General features: G+C 34.4%; 1 protein-coding gene across 2 annotated transcripts; it reads left to right on the forward strand.

Moving 5' to 3' along the window:
- The first annotated feature begins 3,988 nt into the window (after positions 1 to 3,988).
- Positions 3,989 to 14,030, forward strand: LOC142625779 (methionine aminopeptidase 1D, chloroplastic/mitochondrial). 2 transcript variants are annotated; one of them, XR_012842402.1, is made up of 10 exons: positions 3,989 to 4,312; positions 4,487 to 4,556; positions 5,902 to 6,127; positions 6,598 to 6,759; positions 6,845 to 6,886; positions 9,812 to 9,883; positions 11,337 to 11,416; positions 12,151 to 12,287; positions 12,955 to 13,002; positions 13,665 to 14,030. XR_012842402.1 is itself a non-coding variant. In XM_075799492.1 (10 exons), exons 1-10 carry the CDS (start codon positions 4,033 to 4,035, stop codon positions 13,808 to 13,810), a joined length of 1,224 nt encoding a protein of 407 aa, XP_075655607.1. In that variant the 5' UTR covers positions 3,989 to 4,032; the 3' UTR covers positions 13,811 to 14,030. The 2 variants fall into 2 exon arrangements, 1 of the variants encoding a protein (XP_075655607.1); XM_075799492.1 differs by having other exon boundaries at positions 12,151 to 12,248.
- Positions 14,031 to 18,926: the final 4,896 nt, after the last annotated feature.

Below are 18,926 nucleotides of genomic sequence, written 5' to 3' on the forward strand. Positions count from 1 at the left end.
CTAAATTCACTTATATGAATAAGATTATGTTGTCATATTGTGCCTAATTCCAAATAATAATAAATATATAAAACATTAAAAAAAAGTCAACTTTGAGAACAAATATAAACACATTGATATTTATGACAATAAAATAAAAATTTATCTTTGAAAAAACTACACAAATTGACATGGCATATTCAATTTGAATCAATCAAAAATATTTAGCATTATGTTTTATTAAAAATACATTTTAAAAAAAAACATAATTTTTTCCCCATTTTCTTAGCTATATTAACACTCAAGAATATATAATAGTTAACTTTTTTTTGAGAAAAATATAATAGTTAACTTACACGTTCATTATTTACTTATTTTTTCTTTTAACTGGAATTCAAAAATCAAGTGGGAAAAAAAAATAAAGAAAAGGAAAAGATATGATATGATATATTTTTCAACACCAAAGTATGAATATGTTGTAATAAGAAAGCAAAATCATTAATAAGATTAATCCAGAAATTATCATTTTTTCCAAAATCAATTCAAAAAAGGGAGAGAGACTGGGGGTGGGGCTAAGAGCCCTTGCTCTAGCCAATATAGCATGGATAGAATTGAGAAAACCTAGAGATATTGGTGATTTGTGGACGAGTTGGTGACACTTCTTAAGGTAGCCTTTATTATGATATCGCAATTTAGGTATATATTAACTAAAGATGCTATTTTTTTTAGGGAGGAGGGCCCACAGGTGTAAAGTATTTGGCCATTTTCACTTTCAGTGTCTTTTTAGGCTAACTTTTTTTTTTTTTTTTTTGCTGAAGTATTTTTAGGCTAACTTAATACTTTATGGCCTGTTTGGAAGTTTAGAGAAGAAGGAGAGTAGAGGGGAGTAGAGGGGAGGAGAGTAGAGGAGAATGATTACCCTCTACCTTATTTGGATGTTTTATATAATTAGTAAGGGAGAAGGGAGTAATTAGTCATTCCCCATTGTTTGGATGTTTTAAAAATTAGGATGGAAAAGAGAGGAAATGATTAAATATTTTTAAATAGACAAATTTATCCCTATTTGAAAATGGACTTGCAATATTGGTCCATGATTAATTTGTTAGATTAAATAATTATGACTATAGCATGCAATATTTTTTTTTGATAATTTTTTTTTTCTGATGTGAATTAAATAATCAACATTGGTCTATGATTAAATATTTTTTCTCCTTTTTTATTATACTAAAAAAAACCAGCCTAAATTGACAATAATTAAAATAAGAAAAAAATGTTTGGTTTTTTTTTTTACTGAAAAAAATCAACAAAATATTGAATTTTGAGTATTTCTTTCATTTATTATTATTTTTTAAATATTTTTTTAGTATAATAAAAAAAAGGAGATAAAGAGGGTTACAGATTATTGAGTAAAGGCTTTATCTCCTTTTTAGTAATTAGCATTTATCTCCTTTTTCTCAATAAAGAGCTGAGAGAGCTTGAGAGAAAGAGCGTTATAGAATTTTTTTTTTTTTTAACGGGACAACATTGTAATTTTATAAATATAATAAAGGTAAATTAGATAATTTACTTGATCAATAATTTTATGTGCTCTACTCTCCCTCCAAATCTCTCCAATTTGGGAGAATTAAAAATGAGGGGGTTAGAGGTAGTTGAAACCCCTCTAAACCCCTCTCCCTCCTTCCTTAAAAAAACTCGCAAACAGGTAATTGAATTACTCCCCTTCCCTCTACTCTACTCCCTCTCATTTTTTAAACATCCAAACAGGCCATTAGGGTCCGTTTGGTTGAGATGATAAAAAAGTAAGAGGATAGAAAATAGAGGGAGGATGGAAAAGTAGGAGGATAGAAAAATTTTTAGTTTTTCTCATTTGTGTTTGGTTGAGAAGGTGGAAAAGTGGAAGGATATAAAACTTTTTGGTTTAGTTGAAAATAAGGTTTGTATAAATTTACCATCATGTCTCTCTTAAATAAAACAAAAAGTAATACATTATACTTTTAAAAAAAATTGTGTATAGATGAAAGTATACATTTTCAAAAATAACATAAAAAAAATCATCCAAAAATGTTTTCTTCAAAAATAATAAAAATAAAAATTAAGAAAAAAGAAGAAGAAGAACCCACCACCTTACAAAACCAAAAAAACAAAAACAAAAACCCAACTTTACACAAAAAAAAAAAAAAGTAAGCCAACGTAAACTGGAAAAGTCAACAAAAGAAAAAAAGAAAAAAAAGAGCAAGCCAACGTTACAGGCAACTGGAAAAGTCAACAGAAAAAAATAAAAAGCCAGAAACATTAACGAGGAGTGGAGGTAGTTTTGTCCAAATATTTTTTTCACTTTTCACTTCAATTTTCTCTCAAATTTGGAGAGATTGTATTTTGGAGGGGAGGAGAGAAAACTGATGGGTCCCACCACTTTTCTCTCCTCCTCTCCCTCTCAACCAAACAGTGAAAAATATCATTTTTCACCATATATTTTCCCTCTATATTTTCCATCTTCCCTATTTTCGTCCAACTAAACATACCCTTAGAGAGAAGGACTTAGATATAAATGAATGAATTAGAAGGAGACACGGTGAGGGGCAAAGAGAGCTCTACTGGTGTTGCCAAACCAAGGTCTAAACTTAATTAATGCTCCCAGTTGGTCATGATTTAAATAGAGCCTAAATGCCAAAATCATCATTTATGGCCTGTTTGGATGTTTAAAAAAGGAGGGGGAGTAGAGTAGAGGGAATGAGAGTAATTTAATTACCTTGTTTGGGAGTTTTTTAAGGAAGGAGGGGGAGGGGTTTGAAGGGGTTTCAACTACCTCCAACCCCCTCATTTTTAATTCCCCCAAATTGGAGAGATTTGGAGGGAGAATAGAGCACATAAAATTATTGATAAAGTAAATTACCTAATTTACCCTTATTATATTTATAAAATTACAATGTTAAAAACAAGGGGAATGGCTAATTACTCCCTTCCTCCTTACTAATTATAAAAACATCCAAATAAGGTGGAGGGTAATCATTCTCCTCTACTCTTCTCCCCACTACTCCCCTCCCCTCTACTCTCCTCTACTCTCCTCCCTCTCTAAACTCCCAAACAGGCCATTAGAGAATGAAGAGGGCTTTTGGTTGCTGAGTATTTTTATAATGTGGCAACCTTGAGATGGCCCGTGGGCTTCATAGGATGTTGAGATTATTTGATTTGATGCCTATTTGGGTAAGTTGATAAGCCAAATTCTTAGTTGGCTCCTCTAATAGAAGGGATTGATCCCTCCAAAAGCTGTTAAATTTAAAATATTATATTAGTTGGCAATTAAATGATGGTAGACAATCATTCAATATTTGAAGGAAAAATTATTGCATACTCCTGGAATATCATAAATGCGTATTTTCTCCTCTCACATAATTATAGGTCTCACTAATTAAATTTTATGGTAAGATCCACCATTTATGTGAGAGGGGAAAGTACGCATTTATGATACTCTCGAAGTATGCAACAATTTTCCTGTTTGAAGGTAATTTGAACTAGAATTATGGTAATATAATAGGTTTTGGGAGCAGGTTTAGTAGATGTAATTGGGTTGTAAGTGTGCTCGGAGCATTATTTTGAAACCTTCTTTTAGAGTTGCAAAAAATGTTATACATGTTGATATCAATGATGGACCCATGTACTAAGTTATAAAAATTTGTCAATATTTTTTTTATAAAATTTCAACCTATAACATCTGCTTCTAACGATTGTATTTTTTATCATCAAATTAAGACATTAATAGATTTTTAGTGTAAGTAAGGATTGAACTCCAAATTTCTTATTCAACTATCAAGGACTTTATCAGTTGAGCTAACTGAAACCCATAAGATTATATTCAACCTTAAGAGATAGTGTCAAAATATTGTGTATTTGGCATAATTCATTAATTAATAAAACCCTTGTATTTTTTATTTATAACCAAAACTCCGGTTTAAAAAACAGTATTCTTTCTATATACATTTTTGTTGGGTCAAACACAATTGTTAACACTATCTCATCTGGGCTTGGGCTTGGCCTAGAACAATCTATCATGACATGAGGCCTCATCCCACAGGCCTAGGCAAATTGAAAAGAAGAAGAAAAAGAAACAAACAAGCAAGAAAGAAAGGGTCTAGTCCGACTAGAGTTAGGTGGAGAAGGAGAAGGAGAAGGAAGCAAGTAGAAAAAGATAAACAGAGAGAGAGTGAACGAATGATAAGAGGCGCTGCCATGTCTCTGACTCTGAGACCCACTTCCAGAATCCTATCTTCCTTTGTTGGAGACCGCTTCTTTCATTCAACACCACCTCTTCACCAACTCTTCCGCTACAATCCAGGTCACCTCCTTCACCTTTTTTTTTTTTGGGTACTGTGGCAAGTGCTAATAGTATTGGACTAATAGTATCTCACTTTTAAACCATTTGGGCTGGTCCAGTTTCCAAACCCAAAACCCAAAAAAACAAGATAAAAACTTCAATTTATAGTTATGTTTATGTTGGGTGTTATTGCAGGAAGCAAGCATGTGTCAATGCAGCTATCCAGGACTTTTTCTGGCTTAACCGACCTATTATTCAATAGAAGGTGTGTGCGTGTGTGTAATATGCTATATATCTTTCTTATGTATACAAACACAAGGTGTTCATATTTCTTCACAAGTCCCCACTTATAATTGGGACCAGAACTGGAGTAACGGCTGTTAGAGTATGCTTTTGTGATATGTTTGTTTTATTAATTTGATTATACTTGAGAATCGCTTTCTGTTACTAGTAAAATGTGTTCACCTTGAATTTCTGTTTTCCCTTCTTGTTGTTTTTTTGTATATATATATTTTTTTTACATATCAAAAACTGAAATTTGAGTAGAGTTATGTTCTTTCTCCAAACACATTCTGAGCAATTTAAAGGATACGTTGAAAATTATTGAAATCTTAGAATAGTTAGAGTGGTTTTCTTTGGGATACTTAGCATTGAGATGTCAAAATACAATTTTGCACCAAAGTGGATTTGTTATTCATTAATTACTTCAAATGACTGCCTTTTAAGCAAAATGTTATTTGATGAAGATTCATATTACTCAACATGATATGGTTCTGGGAGTATGACTTTCTTTGTATGGGATAGCAGGCTTAACAGTTACGGGGAAGATTTTTTTATGGGGTATAATCTTATTGTTATTATTATTTTTTTTTGAGAAGGGGTATAATCTTATTAAAAGAGGTATTATAGTGGTAGAATGGTGTTGTATGTGTAAATGTAGTGGCAAAGCAGTAGATCATTTGTTAGTCCATAGTAGAATTGCTTGTAAGAGGTGGACATTTTTCCCCCTTTATTTGGAGTTCGTTCGGTGATGTCTAAGAGGAGAGGGTCACTTTTAAGTTGGAGGAGTTGGTGTTGTAGATAGAGTTGTTCTTTTGTTATGAATGAGCCTCCTCTTTGCTTAATTTGGACTATATGGAGGTAGAGAGATAACTGTACTTTCAATGATATGGGGCTGTCTGTAATTGAGTTAGAGTCTGCATATTTGAGATCATTGCATGAGTGGTCCTGCACCTTTTGGTGCAATGAAGTGAATTCTATTGTAATTTTGCTGGTTTCTTCCCTTTTCGATTGTAATTCTTTAGGAAATTCTTGTGCACATGTCCTGTTTACATGAGCTATCTACTCCACTCTAATGAAATGTTATTACTAATATAAATAAAGATTCAAGGCTGGTATTTAATCACAAATTTTGATGTGTACACAGAATAAGCTCTTGGGTTTGTATTTTCTGGTTCTTGATCTGGTCATGGTCACGCTTTGGGATTTATGCTGTAGGATTGAGGATTAGATTTCATCAACTATGAAATTTCACATCTTCTTTGGCCTTATACACATGACACAAAATTTCAGAAATAGGTTTTTGACTGCCTTCCTGTTGAAATTAGCAGAAATGATGAGTTGCCAAAAACCACGCGTAAAAGACTAAAGCCTGGAAAATTGTCTCCTCGTCGGCCTGTTCCAGGTCATATAGAAAGGCCTCCTTATGTCAAATCTAAGCAACCGCCTGGAATTGCAAGTGGACCTGAAGTGCATGATGAGAAGGGGATAGAATGCATGAGAGCATCTGGACGGCTTGCAGCCCAGGTTCTTGAATATGCTGGGACTTTAGTCAAGGTGACATTGTGATCCTTTGGTTTGCTATTCCTTGAGAACAGTTTTTAATTTGTAGTCTATTGTTCAATTTAAGACTATGAAGTTGTTACCAGGCCCCTGAGTATTTATTTTAATAGACTTTCGATGATATATTTCATTTATCAAGAGCCTCCAGTCTTCTAATTCTTTCCTGTTCTTCACCCCCCCCCCCCAAATCTCTCTCTCTCTTCCTTCTTGTTAGGATTGAACTTGAGTATCAAGTTGGGCTTGCCAGCAAGACACGAGTTTTGAAAATTTCGATTATTTTTTTCTTATTTATTATTTTCAGTTTTCCTTCCCTGAACTAGGTAAATTGTTTACACTTTCTGGAATTAGTTTTGTTGTAGCTGATGAGGAAACTAATTAGAGATCAAGTGTAGATTGTAATTGTACATGTTGGAGGTGAGCACCTTACTTTATATTAAAGTTTTAATTGTTGCTTCTGTTGGCAGCCAGGCATAATGACAGATGAAATTGACCAAGCTGTTCATCAGATGATAATTGATAATGGGGCCTACCCCTCTCCACTTGGCTATGGTGGGTTTCCAAAGAGTGTATGTACATCAGTGAATGAATGTATTTGCCACGGAATACCAGATTCCCGTGCACTTGAGGTCCTCTCCATTTAAATTCTTTAGTTTCGTAACCCTGTATTTCTGATTGTTTAAATTTAAATTGAAGATATGTGTTTGTTTGCAGGATGGCGACATTATCAACATTGACGTTACAGTTTATCTAAATGTAAGCATGTTTGGTGTTGGGCTTGTTTAGTTCAAAGGAAGGGAAAGGGTGTATATGGATCTAGACTAAAGGAGTTGAGATAAATTTTATACATATTTTTTACTTTATATATGAGTTTCTTTGCTATTTCCATGTTTCTTAGATTATTTCACATATATTTGTAAGCTAGTGAAGTGATTTTTGGAAGGAGCTCTCTAGGACCAGAGAAAAGAGTCTAATGTTTTGAGAGAACACTGATACCTTAACCATTTTCATTGTTTCTTAAATTAGGTGATCTTTCTTGTAAATTGATAGTATTCACAAGACGTCTTAGCAGTCTTTGATGAGTTTTTTTCATTATTGTAAGTTTGAAAAATCTCTTAATGCTACTTTCATTGCTTTAATTCCAAAAAAGAATGATGCCTCTAATATTAGAGATTTCTAGCCTATTAGCTTGGTGGGGAGTGTGTATAAAATCTTTGCTAAGGTTTTGGCAAATCGTATGAGAATGGTTTTAGATCAGTCGGTTTCTGAAACTTAGAATAGCTTTGTGGGTGGGAGACAAATCCTTGATTCGGTTCTTATTGCGAATGAATGTGTTGATAGCCGAGTGAAGAGTTGGGTTCCTGGAGTCATATGTAAACTTGATGTTGAGAAAACCTATGATCATGTGAATTGGGAGGCTCTTCTGGATTTGTTGAAAATGATGGGCTTTGGGGTGAAGTGGTGTAAGTGGATTCGTACTTGTATATCCATAGTTCAGATCTCTATCCTGATTAACGAGTCTCCAGTAGATTTTTTTGGTAGCTCAAGGGGCTTAAGACAAAGGGATCTGCTATCTCCTATGCTGTTTTTGATTATGATGGAGGTTTTCAGTAGGATGTTGAGAAGAGTGGAGGGAGCTGGCTTAATCCGTGGTTTTAAAGTTGAGGGAAGGAGGGGTGGTGGGGAATGTGTTTCACATCTATTGTTTGCAGATGACACTATTCTTTTTCGTGATGCAGATGTGGAGCAAATTCTTCATATTCAGTTGTTACTTTGTTTTCAGGCTGACAGGTTTGAAGGTCAATGTGCAAAAGAGTGAAATGGTTCCTATAGGAGAGGTAGATGATGTGCATGCCTTGGCTGAAATTTTGGGCTGCAGAGTCAGAATTTTACCCATGACTTATCTTGGCATGCCGCTGGGGGCTGCACATAACTCTCCTTCAATTTGAAATCCTATCTTGTAAAAAATTGAGCGGAAGTTGGCCGGGTGGAAGAAGTTGTATTTGTCTAAGGGGGTAGATTGACTATACTTAAGAGCACGTTATCTAGTATTCCTACCTATTTTCTATCACTATTCACCAGTCCTACTTATGTGGCTAATAGAATTGAAAAATTGCAAAGGGATTTTCTATGGAGTGATAGTAAGACTCATCTGGGAGGATGGGATAAAGTTTGTGCACCCATAGCTAACGGTAGTTTAGGTATAAGGAAACTTACCATGTTCAATAAGGCATTATTGGGGAAATGGTTGTGGCGGTTTGGGAAAGAGGAGAATCAACTGTGGAGGAGGGTGGTAGCTTCAAAGTTTGGGGAAGAGTGGGGGGGATGGACTTCTAAGTTAGCTAGGGGAGTTCATGGACGTGGTTTGTAGAGAGGTATTTGTATGGGCTGGGAGGATTTTAGCAAAAATGTTCAGTTTATTGTTGGGTTGGGAAATAGAGTGAGATTTTGGCAGGATGGGTGGTATGGGGATCAACCTTTCCAAGTGGCTTTCCTGAGGCTATATGGTATTGCTATTGACAAGGAGGCCTTTGTAGAAGCCTCTTTGTCAAGGTAAGGGGTGGAGGATAGAAGAATTTGAGATGTTCGTTTTATTCGGGAATTTAATGATTGGGAAATGAATGAAAAGCTGCATTTTCTTCGTATCTTGGGAGCCAATAGTCCTTCAATGGATGTTGGAGACAGGTTGAGATGGAAGTTGAAGCCTAATGGGGATTTTGACATCTGATTGTATTATAACAAGTTGCGGGATTCTCCTTCAGTTGTCTTTCCTTGGAAAGGTATATGGAGAGTTAAGGTCCCTAGACATGTTTCTTTCTTCGTTTGGTGTGTAGCTTGGAATAAGATCTTAACGGGTGATAACCTGAGATTGAGGGGCTTGGATTTTGTGGACTGGTGCATTATGTGTCGACATTGTGGGGAGACAGTGGACTACTTACTCCTTCATTGCAAGATGGCTTATCGGTTATGGAGTTTTGTTTTTATAACTTTTGGAGTGTCGTGGGTCATACCTAGATCGATTCTAGATTTGTTTTTTGCCTGGTGGAATTGGTTGGGGAAGCATTCATCTCAGATCTGGAATTTAGTTCTGTTGTGCATATTATGGTGTCTCTGGAAGGAATGGAATCAACGGACTTTTGAGGATTTGGATAGTTCCGATGATCAGATGCTTGCTTCTTTTAGTGGAACTCTCTTTGATTGATCTAGGGCTTGGGGACTTTCGACTAGTGATTCTCTTCCTTCTTTTCTTAGCTCTCTTTCTCTTTGTAATTAATTTGTTGTTTGGTTTTTTATTATGTATTTTCTTTGTTTTCTTTTCTCTTCTTGTACTTTTCTGGTTTGCTCTGTGCTCTTCTTGCATAGAGTAACCTTTCGTATATATATCATTTTTACTTATCAAAAAAAGAAAAAGTATAAATAAAACAATTTCACCTACATCTCTATGTTTCTAGTTTCTTGTGCTTAATGAACTCTTTTTGTTTTGTTCTTTCTTCAAACCCTCCCTCCCCCCACCCTCTCTTTTTCACTGCCAAAATTTCTCCCTTCGCTAAAATATTAGAGTATTTCTCTAATGGACCTTGTAACTTCAGCCTCTTGCATTCACAGTTTTAATTCAGATTCTTTGATTTGCATGTTTTAGCCTAACTATTTCCAAACTTGTAAACTTACTGTGATTTTTAGGGCTATCATGGTGATACATCGGCAACATTCTTCTGCGGAAATGTTGATGATGAGGGCAGACAGCTAGTTCAGGTAGCTATCTTGGACTTTAATTGTGGGATAGCTCCATGTGTTTTCTTTACATTCATGAAAGTCAGAAATAAGTCTCTTAAAATCACGTTCTTCACTAAGTAGGTGAGTTGTTATGAAATTAAACTCTTTATTGGTTCAGTAAATAAGTACAAACTCTTGCTATTGTAATTGCACTGAAGTATAATAGTGTATCTGTTTCGAATTTCGTGATGTAAATAACCTAAGTTCTTGTGAGATTGGGGATTATGATTTGATCTTTACCATGACAAGCTTGAAATTCTTAGTTGAGTTCAGATCATGTTTAATCAATATTTGACCTTTACTTTTACCTGATGTCTTTTCATATGCCATTAAAAGATCTATATGAGAAGGTAACTAGCATGTCATAATAGAGCTACTTGTTAAAGACACTCCGGATCTCTCCATCTTTTTTCTCTTAGACTGCTTGAGTCCATTTGTGTGACTATAATTGCACCTTCCTTCAGTGTTTCTGCAGATTATCATCTTTACCATCTCTGTTGATTACCAACTGTTGTGTTCGTGTATTGTTAAAACATTATATGATCAAAGCCTCCACAAATTTCTAATACTAAATGATGTGTAATTGCACTGAAGCATAATTTGTATCCTTTTTGAATTTAGTGATGTAAATAACCTAAGTTCTTGTGAGATAGAGGATTATGATTTGAGCTTTACCATGACAAGCTTGAAATTCTTAGTTGAGTTCAGATCATGTTTAATCAATATTTGACCTTTACTTTTACCTGATGTCTTCTCGTATGCCATTAAAAGATCCGTGTGAGAAGGTAACTAGCATGTTATAACAGAGCTACTCGTTAAGGACACTCCGGATATCTCCATCTTTGTTCTCTTAGATTTCTTGAGTCCATTTGTGTGACTATAATTGCACCTTCCTCCAGTCTTTCTGCAGATTATCATCTTTAGCATCTCTGTTGGTTACCAACTGTTTTGTTTGTGTATTGTTAAAACGTTATATGATCAAAGCCTCCACAAATTTCTAATACTAAATGATGGCATAGTATATTTATTATCAAATGTATGAGTAAGGAAGCTGAGTTTTAACTGCCTAGGCTCAAAGAATCCTTGTTGCATTAGATGACCTTGAGTTCTTGAAAGCCAGTCAGCGCAAGCTGTTTCCAATTATATCAGTAGATAAGCACAATAATTAGCTCTCTGAAATACTAAAGCATGTGTATCCACCAATTTGAACCATTAACTAGTCCAAATTGAGATTGGCCATTAATTATAACTTACAATCATTTTATTTATCACCTTTTGTGTACTTTTTTTCCTTGTTGATGGTTTCATTTGACATTCTTAGGAAGTGCTTCTTGATGATGTTGGTCCTGATGAAGATCCTTCAACATCTTGCAATGTTCTTCTTTATCTTGGTTGTATTAATTGAAATGATTTCTTGGAATATATGCTTCAGGTGACTAAAGAATGTCTTGATAAAGCAATATCCATATGTGCACCAGGAGTGGAGTTAAAGAAAATTGGCAAAACAATTCAGTGAGGCTCACTTATATTTTTATTTCTTAGTTTTGTGGCTTCCATTCTCCCCTCTATAACTTCCAACTCTGTGGTTATGTTAATGAATGATTTTTTTCTTTTTAGAATTACAGAATTGTACTTTTCCTATTTGCCATTCTTTTGCTGTATCCATTTCCCTAGGCTCAACTTACATTCTGCTCCCCACCTCATGAAATCATTTTAATTTGGTTATTTGAGGAAAGAACTTGTAATATTGACTCGTAAATTTGATGAATCAATACATCATTAGTTGCTGACTTGGTACTTTGTTTGTTTGATATAGTCATATTTGCACTGACCACTTGGTACTTGAAAGTTCTTCCACTTTTTATTCTTGATGCTGAAAGATTAGGATGATCTTTTGTCTTTGAGTCTGTTGGGGTGAGATTATTTTCATTGGCTTATTTTGTTTTAAAAAGTTGTGTAAAATTACAGTTGTACCTAGAAAAGGTAAGACTTTAAAAAAGCTGTACCTAGAAAAAGTAAAGACTTTAAAAAAGCTGTATATGAGCGGGGAGTGAAAATAAACTGCTATATTAAATTAAACAAGCATATCCTTAGTAAAATTTATAATAACATATTGCATTACCGTTTTTATTGTTCTGTACATAGTTATTTTTGGCTAAAAGTTCTGTACATGACTGTTAGATGTTAGGTCTCAGTTTTATAACAACTTATAATTAACGGTGTGTTCATATTTTTCTCCCCTTCAGAGACCATGCAGATAAATTTCGATACGGTGTCGTAAAACAATTTGTTGGCCATGGGGTTGGACGTGTTTTTCATGCTGATCCAGTTATTCTACACTGCAGTAATTTTTCTGAGCTTTAATGCTGCTTCTTTCTATCTGGTCCGTTTATTTTTTAGGCTGTTGTCTCAACACCATCTTGACTTTAGTTTGTGTTATCTTTTTTTCAAATCTATTAATTTATTTTATTTGATTGTTCTTTATCTCTATTTAAGTCATGCAAATTGCTGACTGATATCAAAGGTATATCGACATTGAGAAGACCATCCAGGACATAGAAAGACATGCCATTTGACCTAAATGCGACTGGCTATACTAGTATAAGATCCAAATTTATGTCACTTTGATAGTCCTGTATTCCAAAATGGCAAACAATTATAATATGGAGTTTCAATAATTTTAGCATTACATTTACTCATTAAGAATTATAACAACAATTTTTATTATTAGTACTAGGACTACTTTATTGATAAAAGAGGAATCCTGACTATACATAAGGCTTCTCTAAAGAATTACAACCTTAAGTTTAAAGAATCAATGTAGTGTTTGCATAAAAAAATTAAAGATTCAATGAAGTTTACAAAAGAAATGAAAAATCCTTTGCCAAAAGCCCTAGACCACTCCAACAGGGAACGTTGTGTTATAAATTTATAATAACAATCTCTCCTTCACAAGATGGCTTCTCTCTCTCTCTCTCTCTCTGCATCAGTATGTACATTTTCTGGAGAGTTTCGACATATTCTGTATTTAATAATTTTTATTTTTTCAGGGAATAATGATAGCGGACACATGCTGTTGAATCAAACCTTCACAATTGGTTAGTGAATTTCTATTAGTATAATGAGTTTCCCTTCCTATAATTTACCTTAAGTTGCTGCTAATTGTCATGCTAACTAATGTAGTTTCATTTCAGTTATTTTTTGATACAAAGTAATTTAACTTCAATTATTTCAGAAGTCCTCCCCCCCCCCCCCCCCTCCCCCTCCCCCTCTCACTCTTCAATGAAACAAAAGGTGGTTATATTACAGACTTACAGTCACATTAGAAGTTTTATGAAATTTAATGGTTGAGATTATCTTTTGATGTTTCTGAAGCATTTCGGGGTTAATACTTGTAATCAATGACTCAAACTTTATAATTTTGATTCGACTTGGAAAGCCTTTAGACTGATGGCTGGTATGGTTTGGGAGAATCATGGCTTCATGTGACTAGATTCAGCTAGATAACTGGACTCTCAAAAATAATGCATTAGTGATTTGCACATATTGGTGTGCACTTACACAACCGTAACTCAAATTCCAGCGACTAGGATGGAATATTCACTGCCATACAATTTCAGTTCATTGCCTCTGTTATTTTATGTATATTATTTGATAGTTTTTTTTCTTGTGTTACTATAATTAATGATTGAAACATCTCTATTTCTATACGTATTATTGATTATTATAATATGCATGTGCATTATGGTCAATTTTGCAGAACCAATGCTGACAGTGGGTAGCTTTAATCCTGTAATGTGGGATGATGACTGGACGGTTGTTACCGAAGATGGGAGCCTGTCAGCACAATTTGAACACACGATTTTAATAACCGAAGATGGGGCTGAGATATTGACCAAGTGTTAAACGTTGTTTGAACTTTGAATTTGATTCTTAGTACCGTTTGGATACTGATGATAAAGGCAGCGTCTGCGTTTTGGCCTTTTTTTTTTTTTTTTAGAACGTGCACTGTGAGTCCCGGGTAGGAAGAGAGTAGCGTTTTTTTGCTTTTTCAGTGGCTCTCGTGCACTGTTCACAGAACCTGCAAGTACTTTATCCAAAAAAAAATTTAAAATTGGGTATCACAGTACTACTCGTACATTTAAAAATTATTTTACTACAGTATTTTCAGTTTTTAGCAAAATAAGCAGTATTCAAATTCACCCTTAATCAAAAATTTTGCATTGGAGGAGGCATCAATCTAAATCTTGTTTTTATCTTTAATTTTGGTCATGCCCTTTAACATCTGTTATTTTTTGGTTCTGTCCTTGTTTGTGTGTTCTTTGACCTTTTCTCCCAGCTTCCAGTTCATCTGATATTTCTCCTTCTATACCATAAATAGTTGGTGTGAAGAATTGTGAATATATATAAAGATTTTATTGAAATAAAAACATACCCAAGAACACAGGAAATGGACTATGGGTCCAATACAATCAAGATCCCAAAAAAATTCTGGTCAATCAAAATAGAAAGGGAAGAAAATGAAAAAGTTTGTAAAGCTAAGCTCCATTCATATGTTAAAAACTTATTGTGAATGAAAATCCATATATTAATTGAATTCCAAGAAGTTTAAAACACTATTTTGTTTAAAGGATGTAGCGTAAGGTAAATATTGAGTTCCCTTTTGCATGATTAAGGGTCCGTTTGGTTCAAAGGATGGAAAAGTGGGAGAATATAAAGATTTTAGTTTTCCTCATTTGTATTTGGTTGGAAATGTGGAAAAGTGGAGAAATGAAAAACTTTTTTGTTTAGTTGGAAAGAGAAATGGGAGGATAGAAAATGGAGTATGTATAAATTTACTAAAATGTCCTTATTAAAAATAATGCTCCATTAAGAAAAAAAAAAATGCAAACAACCAACCAAAAAAAATGCAATCATACAAAGTTTATTAAAAATGAAAATTCATGTCCAATAAAAAATAAGAAATAAATTTAAAAAATTAAGAAGAAAAAACGTCCCAAAAAAAGCACCGTATGGTACTATGGTGAATCACGGATTCATGTACTGATGCACATCATCATATATATTTTTAAATCAGCGTCCAGTGAAACCCAAAAGGAAAAAAGGAAAAAAAAAAAATGGTAGGCAAGCCACATTTATTACGCCAGGTTGAGGTTGCCAAAAAAAATAGTAATAATAAAAAGAAATTGTGGGCAATTTTGTCCAAATATTTTTGTCCACTTTTCTCTCTCATTTTCTCTCCAAGTTAGAAAGATTGTGTTTTTGAGGAGGAGGAGAGAAAACTTGTGGGTCCTACCAAAATCTCTCCTCATTTCCACCCTCAACCAAACAACCAAAAACATCATTTTCTTTCTACTTTTCTCTCCTTCATTTTTCATCCTCCCTAAAATCACTACAAACAAACATAGCCTAAGGGTTTGTTTGGTTATGTAGATTTTAGAGAAGAAAAAAAGAGGAGAAAATAGTTTTTGTGGGTGTTTGCTTTGGTTAGAGAGAAGAAACGAAGGAAAACTTGTGAGACCTCTAAGCTATTCATTAGTTTGAAAGGCAAAAATCCATAGGCATGAGAATTAAGGACATGGGATGATGCATCCTACACGTGGTAGCCAGGTGTTTTCTTTCTTCTACTTTTTTTTTGTGTTTTTATTTTTGTTAATAATATTAATTGACAAATAATACAAAAATATAATATTAATGAATTAAGGACATTGGATGATGCATCCTACACGTGGTAGCCAGGTGTTTTCTTTCTTCTACTTTTTCTTGTGTTTTTATTTTTGTTAATAATATTAATTGACAAATAATACAAAAATATAATATTATTAATTAATTATTAAAAAAATAAAATAATAGTTCGTATTTTAATCTTTAAGTCACTAGCATCTAATTTAACACATTTTTATTATAGAATAGATCTCTACCAAAGAAAGAAAAACTTATCAATCCTATTAAGTTCCGGGAAGTCCAGTTAAATTAAATCATTTAATCTTATTTATGTTGTAAAAAATTATATATATATATATAAAATATTATAACCCCAGCAATATATATATATATATATATATATATATATATATATATATTATAACATCGTTATTTGTACGGGCGTTCCCCTCCTTCGAGCCCACTTACTTAGAGGCCCATAGTGGTGATAAAGCGTGTAAGAACCTCATGCTAGCCACGTGTAAAAACATTCACGGCATGTCTGGCGAGTGTGAAGCCTCGCCGCCCTTGACAGATATGTCATCCAAATGGGCTGAACTTTGAATGCACGGCATCATTAGAGAATGTCACTGCCGAGCATAATACCTACTAGCAGAGCGAGTTCCAACACCATTACCACCCACTCTCACCCATAACCAAATGTCCACTTAAGTGAAACGGTATTGGACCTCCTTTCTATTGCCTAAGGAATGCCTCTGCCGAGCATAGAATCTAGCGGTGGAGTTTGTTCCAATGCCACTGCTACCTTCCCCCACCCACGATTCCATTTAGAAGAGACACTATTGGACCTCTCCTTCCACCCACCAGAAGAGTAATCATGACCATTCCACTATCTTGGGCTATAAATAGGCAACGGAGACTCAGTTGGGGTGGTGTTGGCAATTCTGGAGTAAAGAGATTAGAGCGAAAAAGTGATCATCCTAGGAAAAGAAGGAAAGTGTGAGTGTGAATAAGGGAAACCTGGAAGCTGGGCCTGCCGAGTATAGCATCACCCATTGTAGGAAATTTGAAAACTCACCATACAAATAGATTGTGAGCCCAAATACCTCTTTGGCCCAATAGTTGTATTTGGGGCGCACACATTATTATTTTTGTAATGATGATTTGATTGACTGTTTAATGTTTATACTTACCAATTTCCTATCCATTTAATACAAGGTATGAAAGCTTATTTAAAATTGTTTATATTTATTTGAATATATTTTGTAAATAATATAATGATCTATTACATATTTCATTGATCCGGTTTTTAAAACCATGATATTTCCCCCTCCCCCTTCACTAAAAATCAATCCCCTAATTTGGAGAAATTTATGGAGAGGAAATTGGAGTAAGAGGAGGTAGATGGAAAATGATTCATCTACTCCTACTGTGCACATGTTGGTTGGCTTCTTTAAATAAAAAAAATTTTAAAAATTAAATTGTCAAACTTTGTTTTTTGTTTTATTAGTCTTTGATGTTTAGAGCAACCACATCAGCTCTTTTAAAAATTTCCTCTATTTTACACAAAAAAATCTACCTTTTCTATTTTACACTATCACTTTTACAAAATCTTCACATCAGTTCCTCTATTTTACCCATCTTTTAATTAAATAATCAATACTCTCACAATTTTTTATTATTGTTCCTAACCAACAAAACGCACGCTCTCTCTCCTCTCATTTCTGATTTTTTTTTTCTCTCTCTTCTTTCTCATTTCTGATTCTTTCTCATTTATGATTTTTTTCTCTCTCTCTTCTTTCTCATTTCTCATTATTTTCTCTCTCGCTCTCTCTTTCTCTCCTTTCTCATTTCAGACTTTTTTTTTTCTCTCTCTCTCTACTCGTTTCAGATCATCTCTCTCTCTCTCTACCATCCCGTTTCAGATCATCTCTCTCTCTCTCTCTACCATCCCGTTTCAGATCATCTCTCTCTCTCTCTCTCTCTCGATTAACACTCCGGTCTGCTCGGATCCGAGCTCCGATCCATGATTCACCAGCTCCGAGCTCGGATTCGCCCGATCCACGAGCTCCAATCCGCTCCGATCCCCCAGCTCCGATCTGCCCCGATCCACCAGCTCCGATCTGCGCTAATCCACCGGCTCTGATCCGAGCTCCGAGCTCCGATCCGCTCTGATCCACTGGCTCCGATCCGAGCTCCGAGCTTCGAGCTCCGATCCACTCCGATCCACCAGCTCCGATCCGAGCTTCGAGTTGCGATCCACGATCCACCAGCTCGGAGCTCCGAGCCACAAGCTCCGATCCACAGCCACGAGCTCCAATCCGAGCTCCGATCTACTATCTGTGTGTGTATCTCTTTTTTTTTTTTTTTTTTTTGAGAAGTGTATCGCTGTGATGATTTTTGTGTGTTTGTTTGTGGGTGTGTTTGTGTGCATCTGAGGAAAACGAAGATGAGCAGTTAACTGGGTTGTTGAGCACGGATAGAAGAGAGAAAAAAAGGAGCCAATGGAAATTAATAAAAAAAGGGATAAACGAGCTACAGTAACCGTGTTAATTTACACGGTTACTGTAGCTCGGGGATGGGTTTGCACAATTTTGCATGTTTTTACACCCACTGATGTGTGCATTTTTTGGCTCAAAATGTGTAAAATTGGTAATTTTTTGTGTTTTAGATGATTTTAACTGGACTGATGTGGATGCTCTTACATCCTACCATCCTACGGCAAACCTGACGTTGTTTTGCTTCCCTTTTTTTTCATATCAAATGGCAACTTATTATTATTATTAGTTTTCTTTTGATAGATGTTTTATTAGTTGTGTTAGTTTGTAGTAATTAAAATTTTTATTTTTTATAAAATATTAAAAAAAATTATTGTAGTAGAGGCATTAGAGTAAATTTATGCAAATTATAATTTCTATTTTCTCACTTTTCTACTCTACTAGATAAAAAAAAAATTCTTCTAAATTTTTTTTTTCATCTCTCCACTTTTCCACTCCCTCAGCCAAACACGTTGAGGGAAAACTAAAATTTTTTCTATTCCACAATTTTCGACTCCCACTCTATTTTCTATCCTCCCAACCAAATGGAAATTATTGACAAATAGTGTACAGAAAATAGATGGGAAGTTCATTGGGTTTATTATGGACAATGTGAGAATAAGGTATTGCATACCAATGTGTCCTTATTCAAGAATAACATAAACTTAAATCAAAGTTTAGGAATAAAGTTAGTAAATTAAGTAAATGCATTGTCTTCAAAAAGTTTATTCGTACCAATCAAAGTAAAACTTTGTGTGAAACAATTCTTTGGTCGAACAACTCCAAGATTAAACTATGTCTATCTTTGTGTTGGACACACT

This window comes from Castanea sativa, chromosome 2 (assembly GCF_040712315.1).
Source record: "Castanea sativa cultivar Marrone di Chiusa Pesio chromosome 2, ASM4071231v1".
In the NCBI taxonomy this organism is placed as follows: Eukaryota; Viridiplantae; Streptophyta; class Magnoliopsida; order Fagales; family Fagaceae; genus Castanea; species Castanea sativa.

Excerpts from the sequence above, each read along its gene's own strand:
- LOC142625779 (XM_075799492.1), top strand. The coding sequence starts at position 4,033 with ATGAGGCCTCATCCCACAGGCCTAGGCAAATTGAAAAGAAGAAGAAAA. Across the intron at positions 11,417-12,150 it reads AAAATTGGCAAAACAATTCA|AGACCATGCAGATAAATTTC; the intron begins GTGAGGCTCACT and ends TCTCCCCTTCAG. Across the intron at positions 13,003-13,664 it reads GAATCAAACCTTCACAATTG|AACCAATGCTGACAGTGGGT; the intron begins GTTAGTGAATTT and ends TCAATTTTGCAG.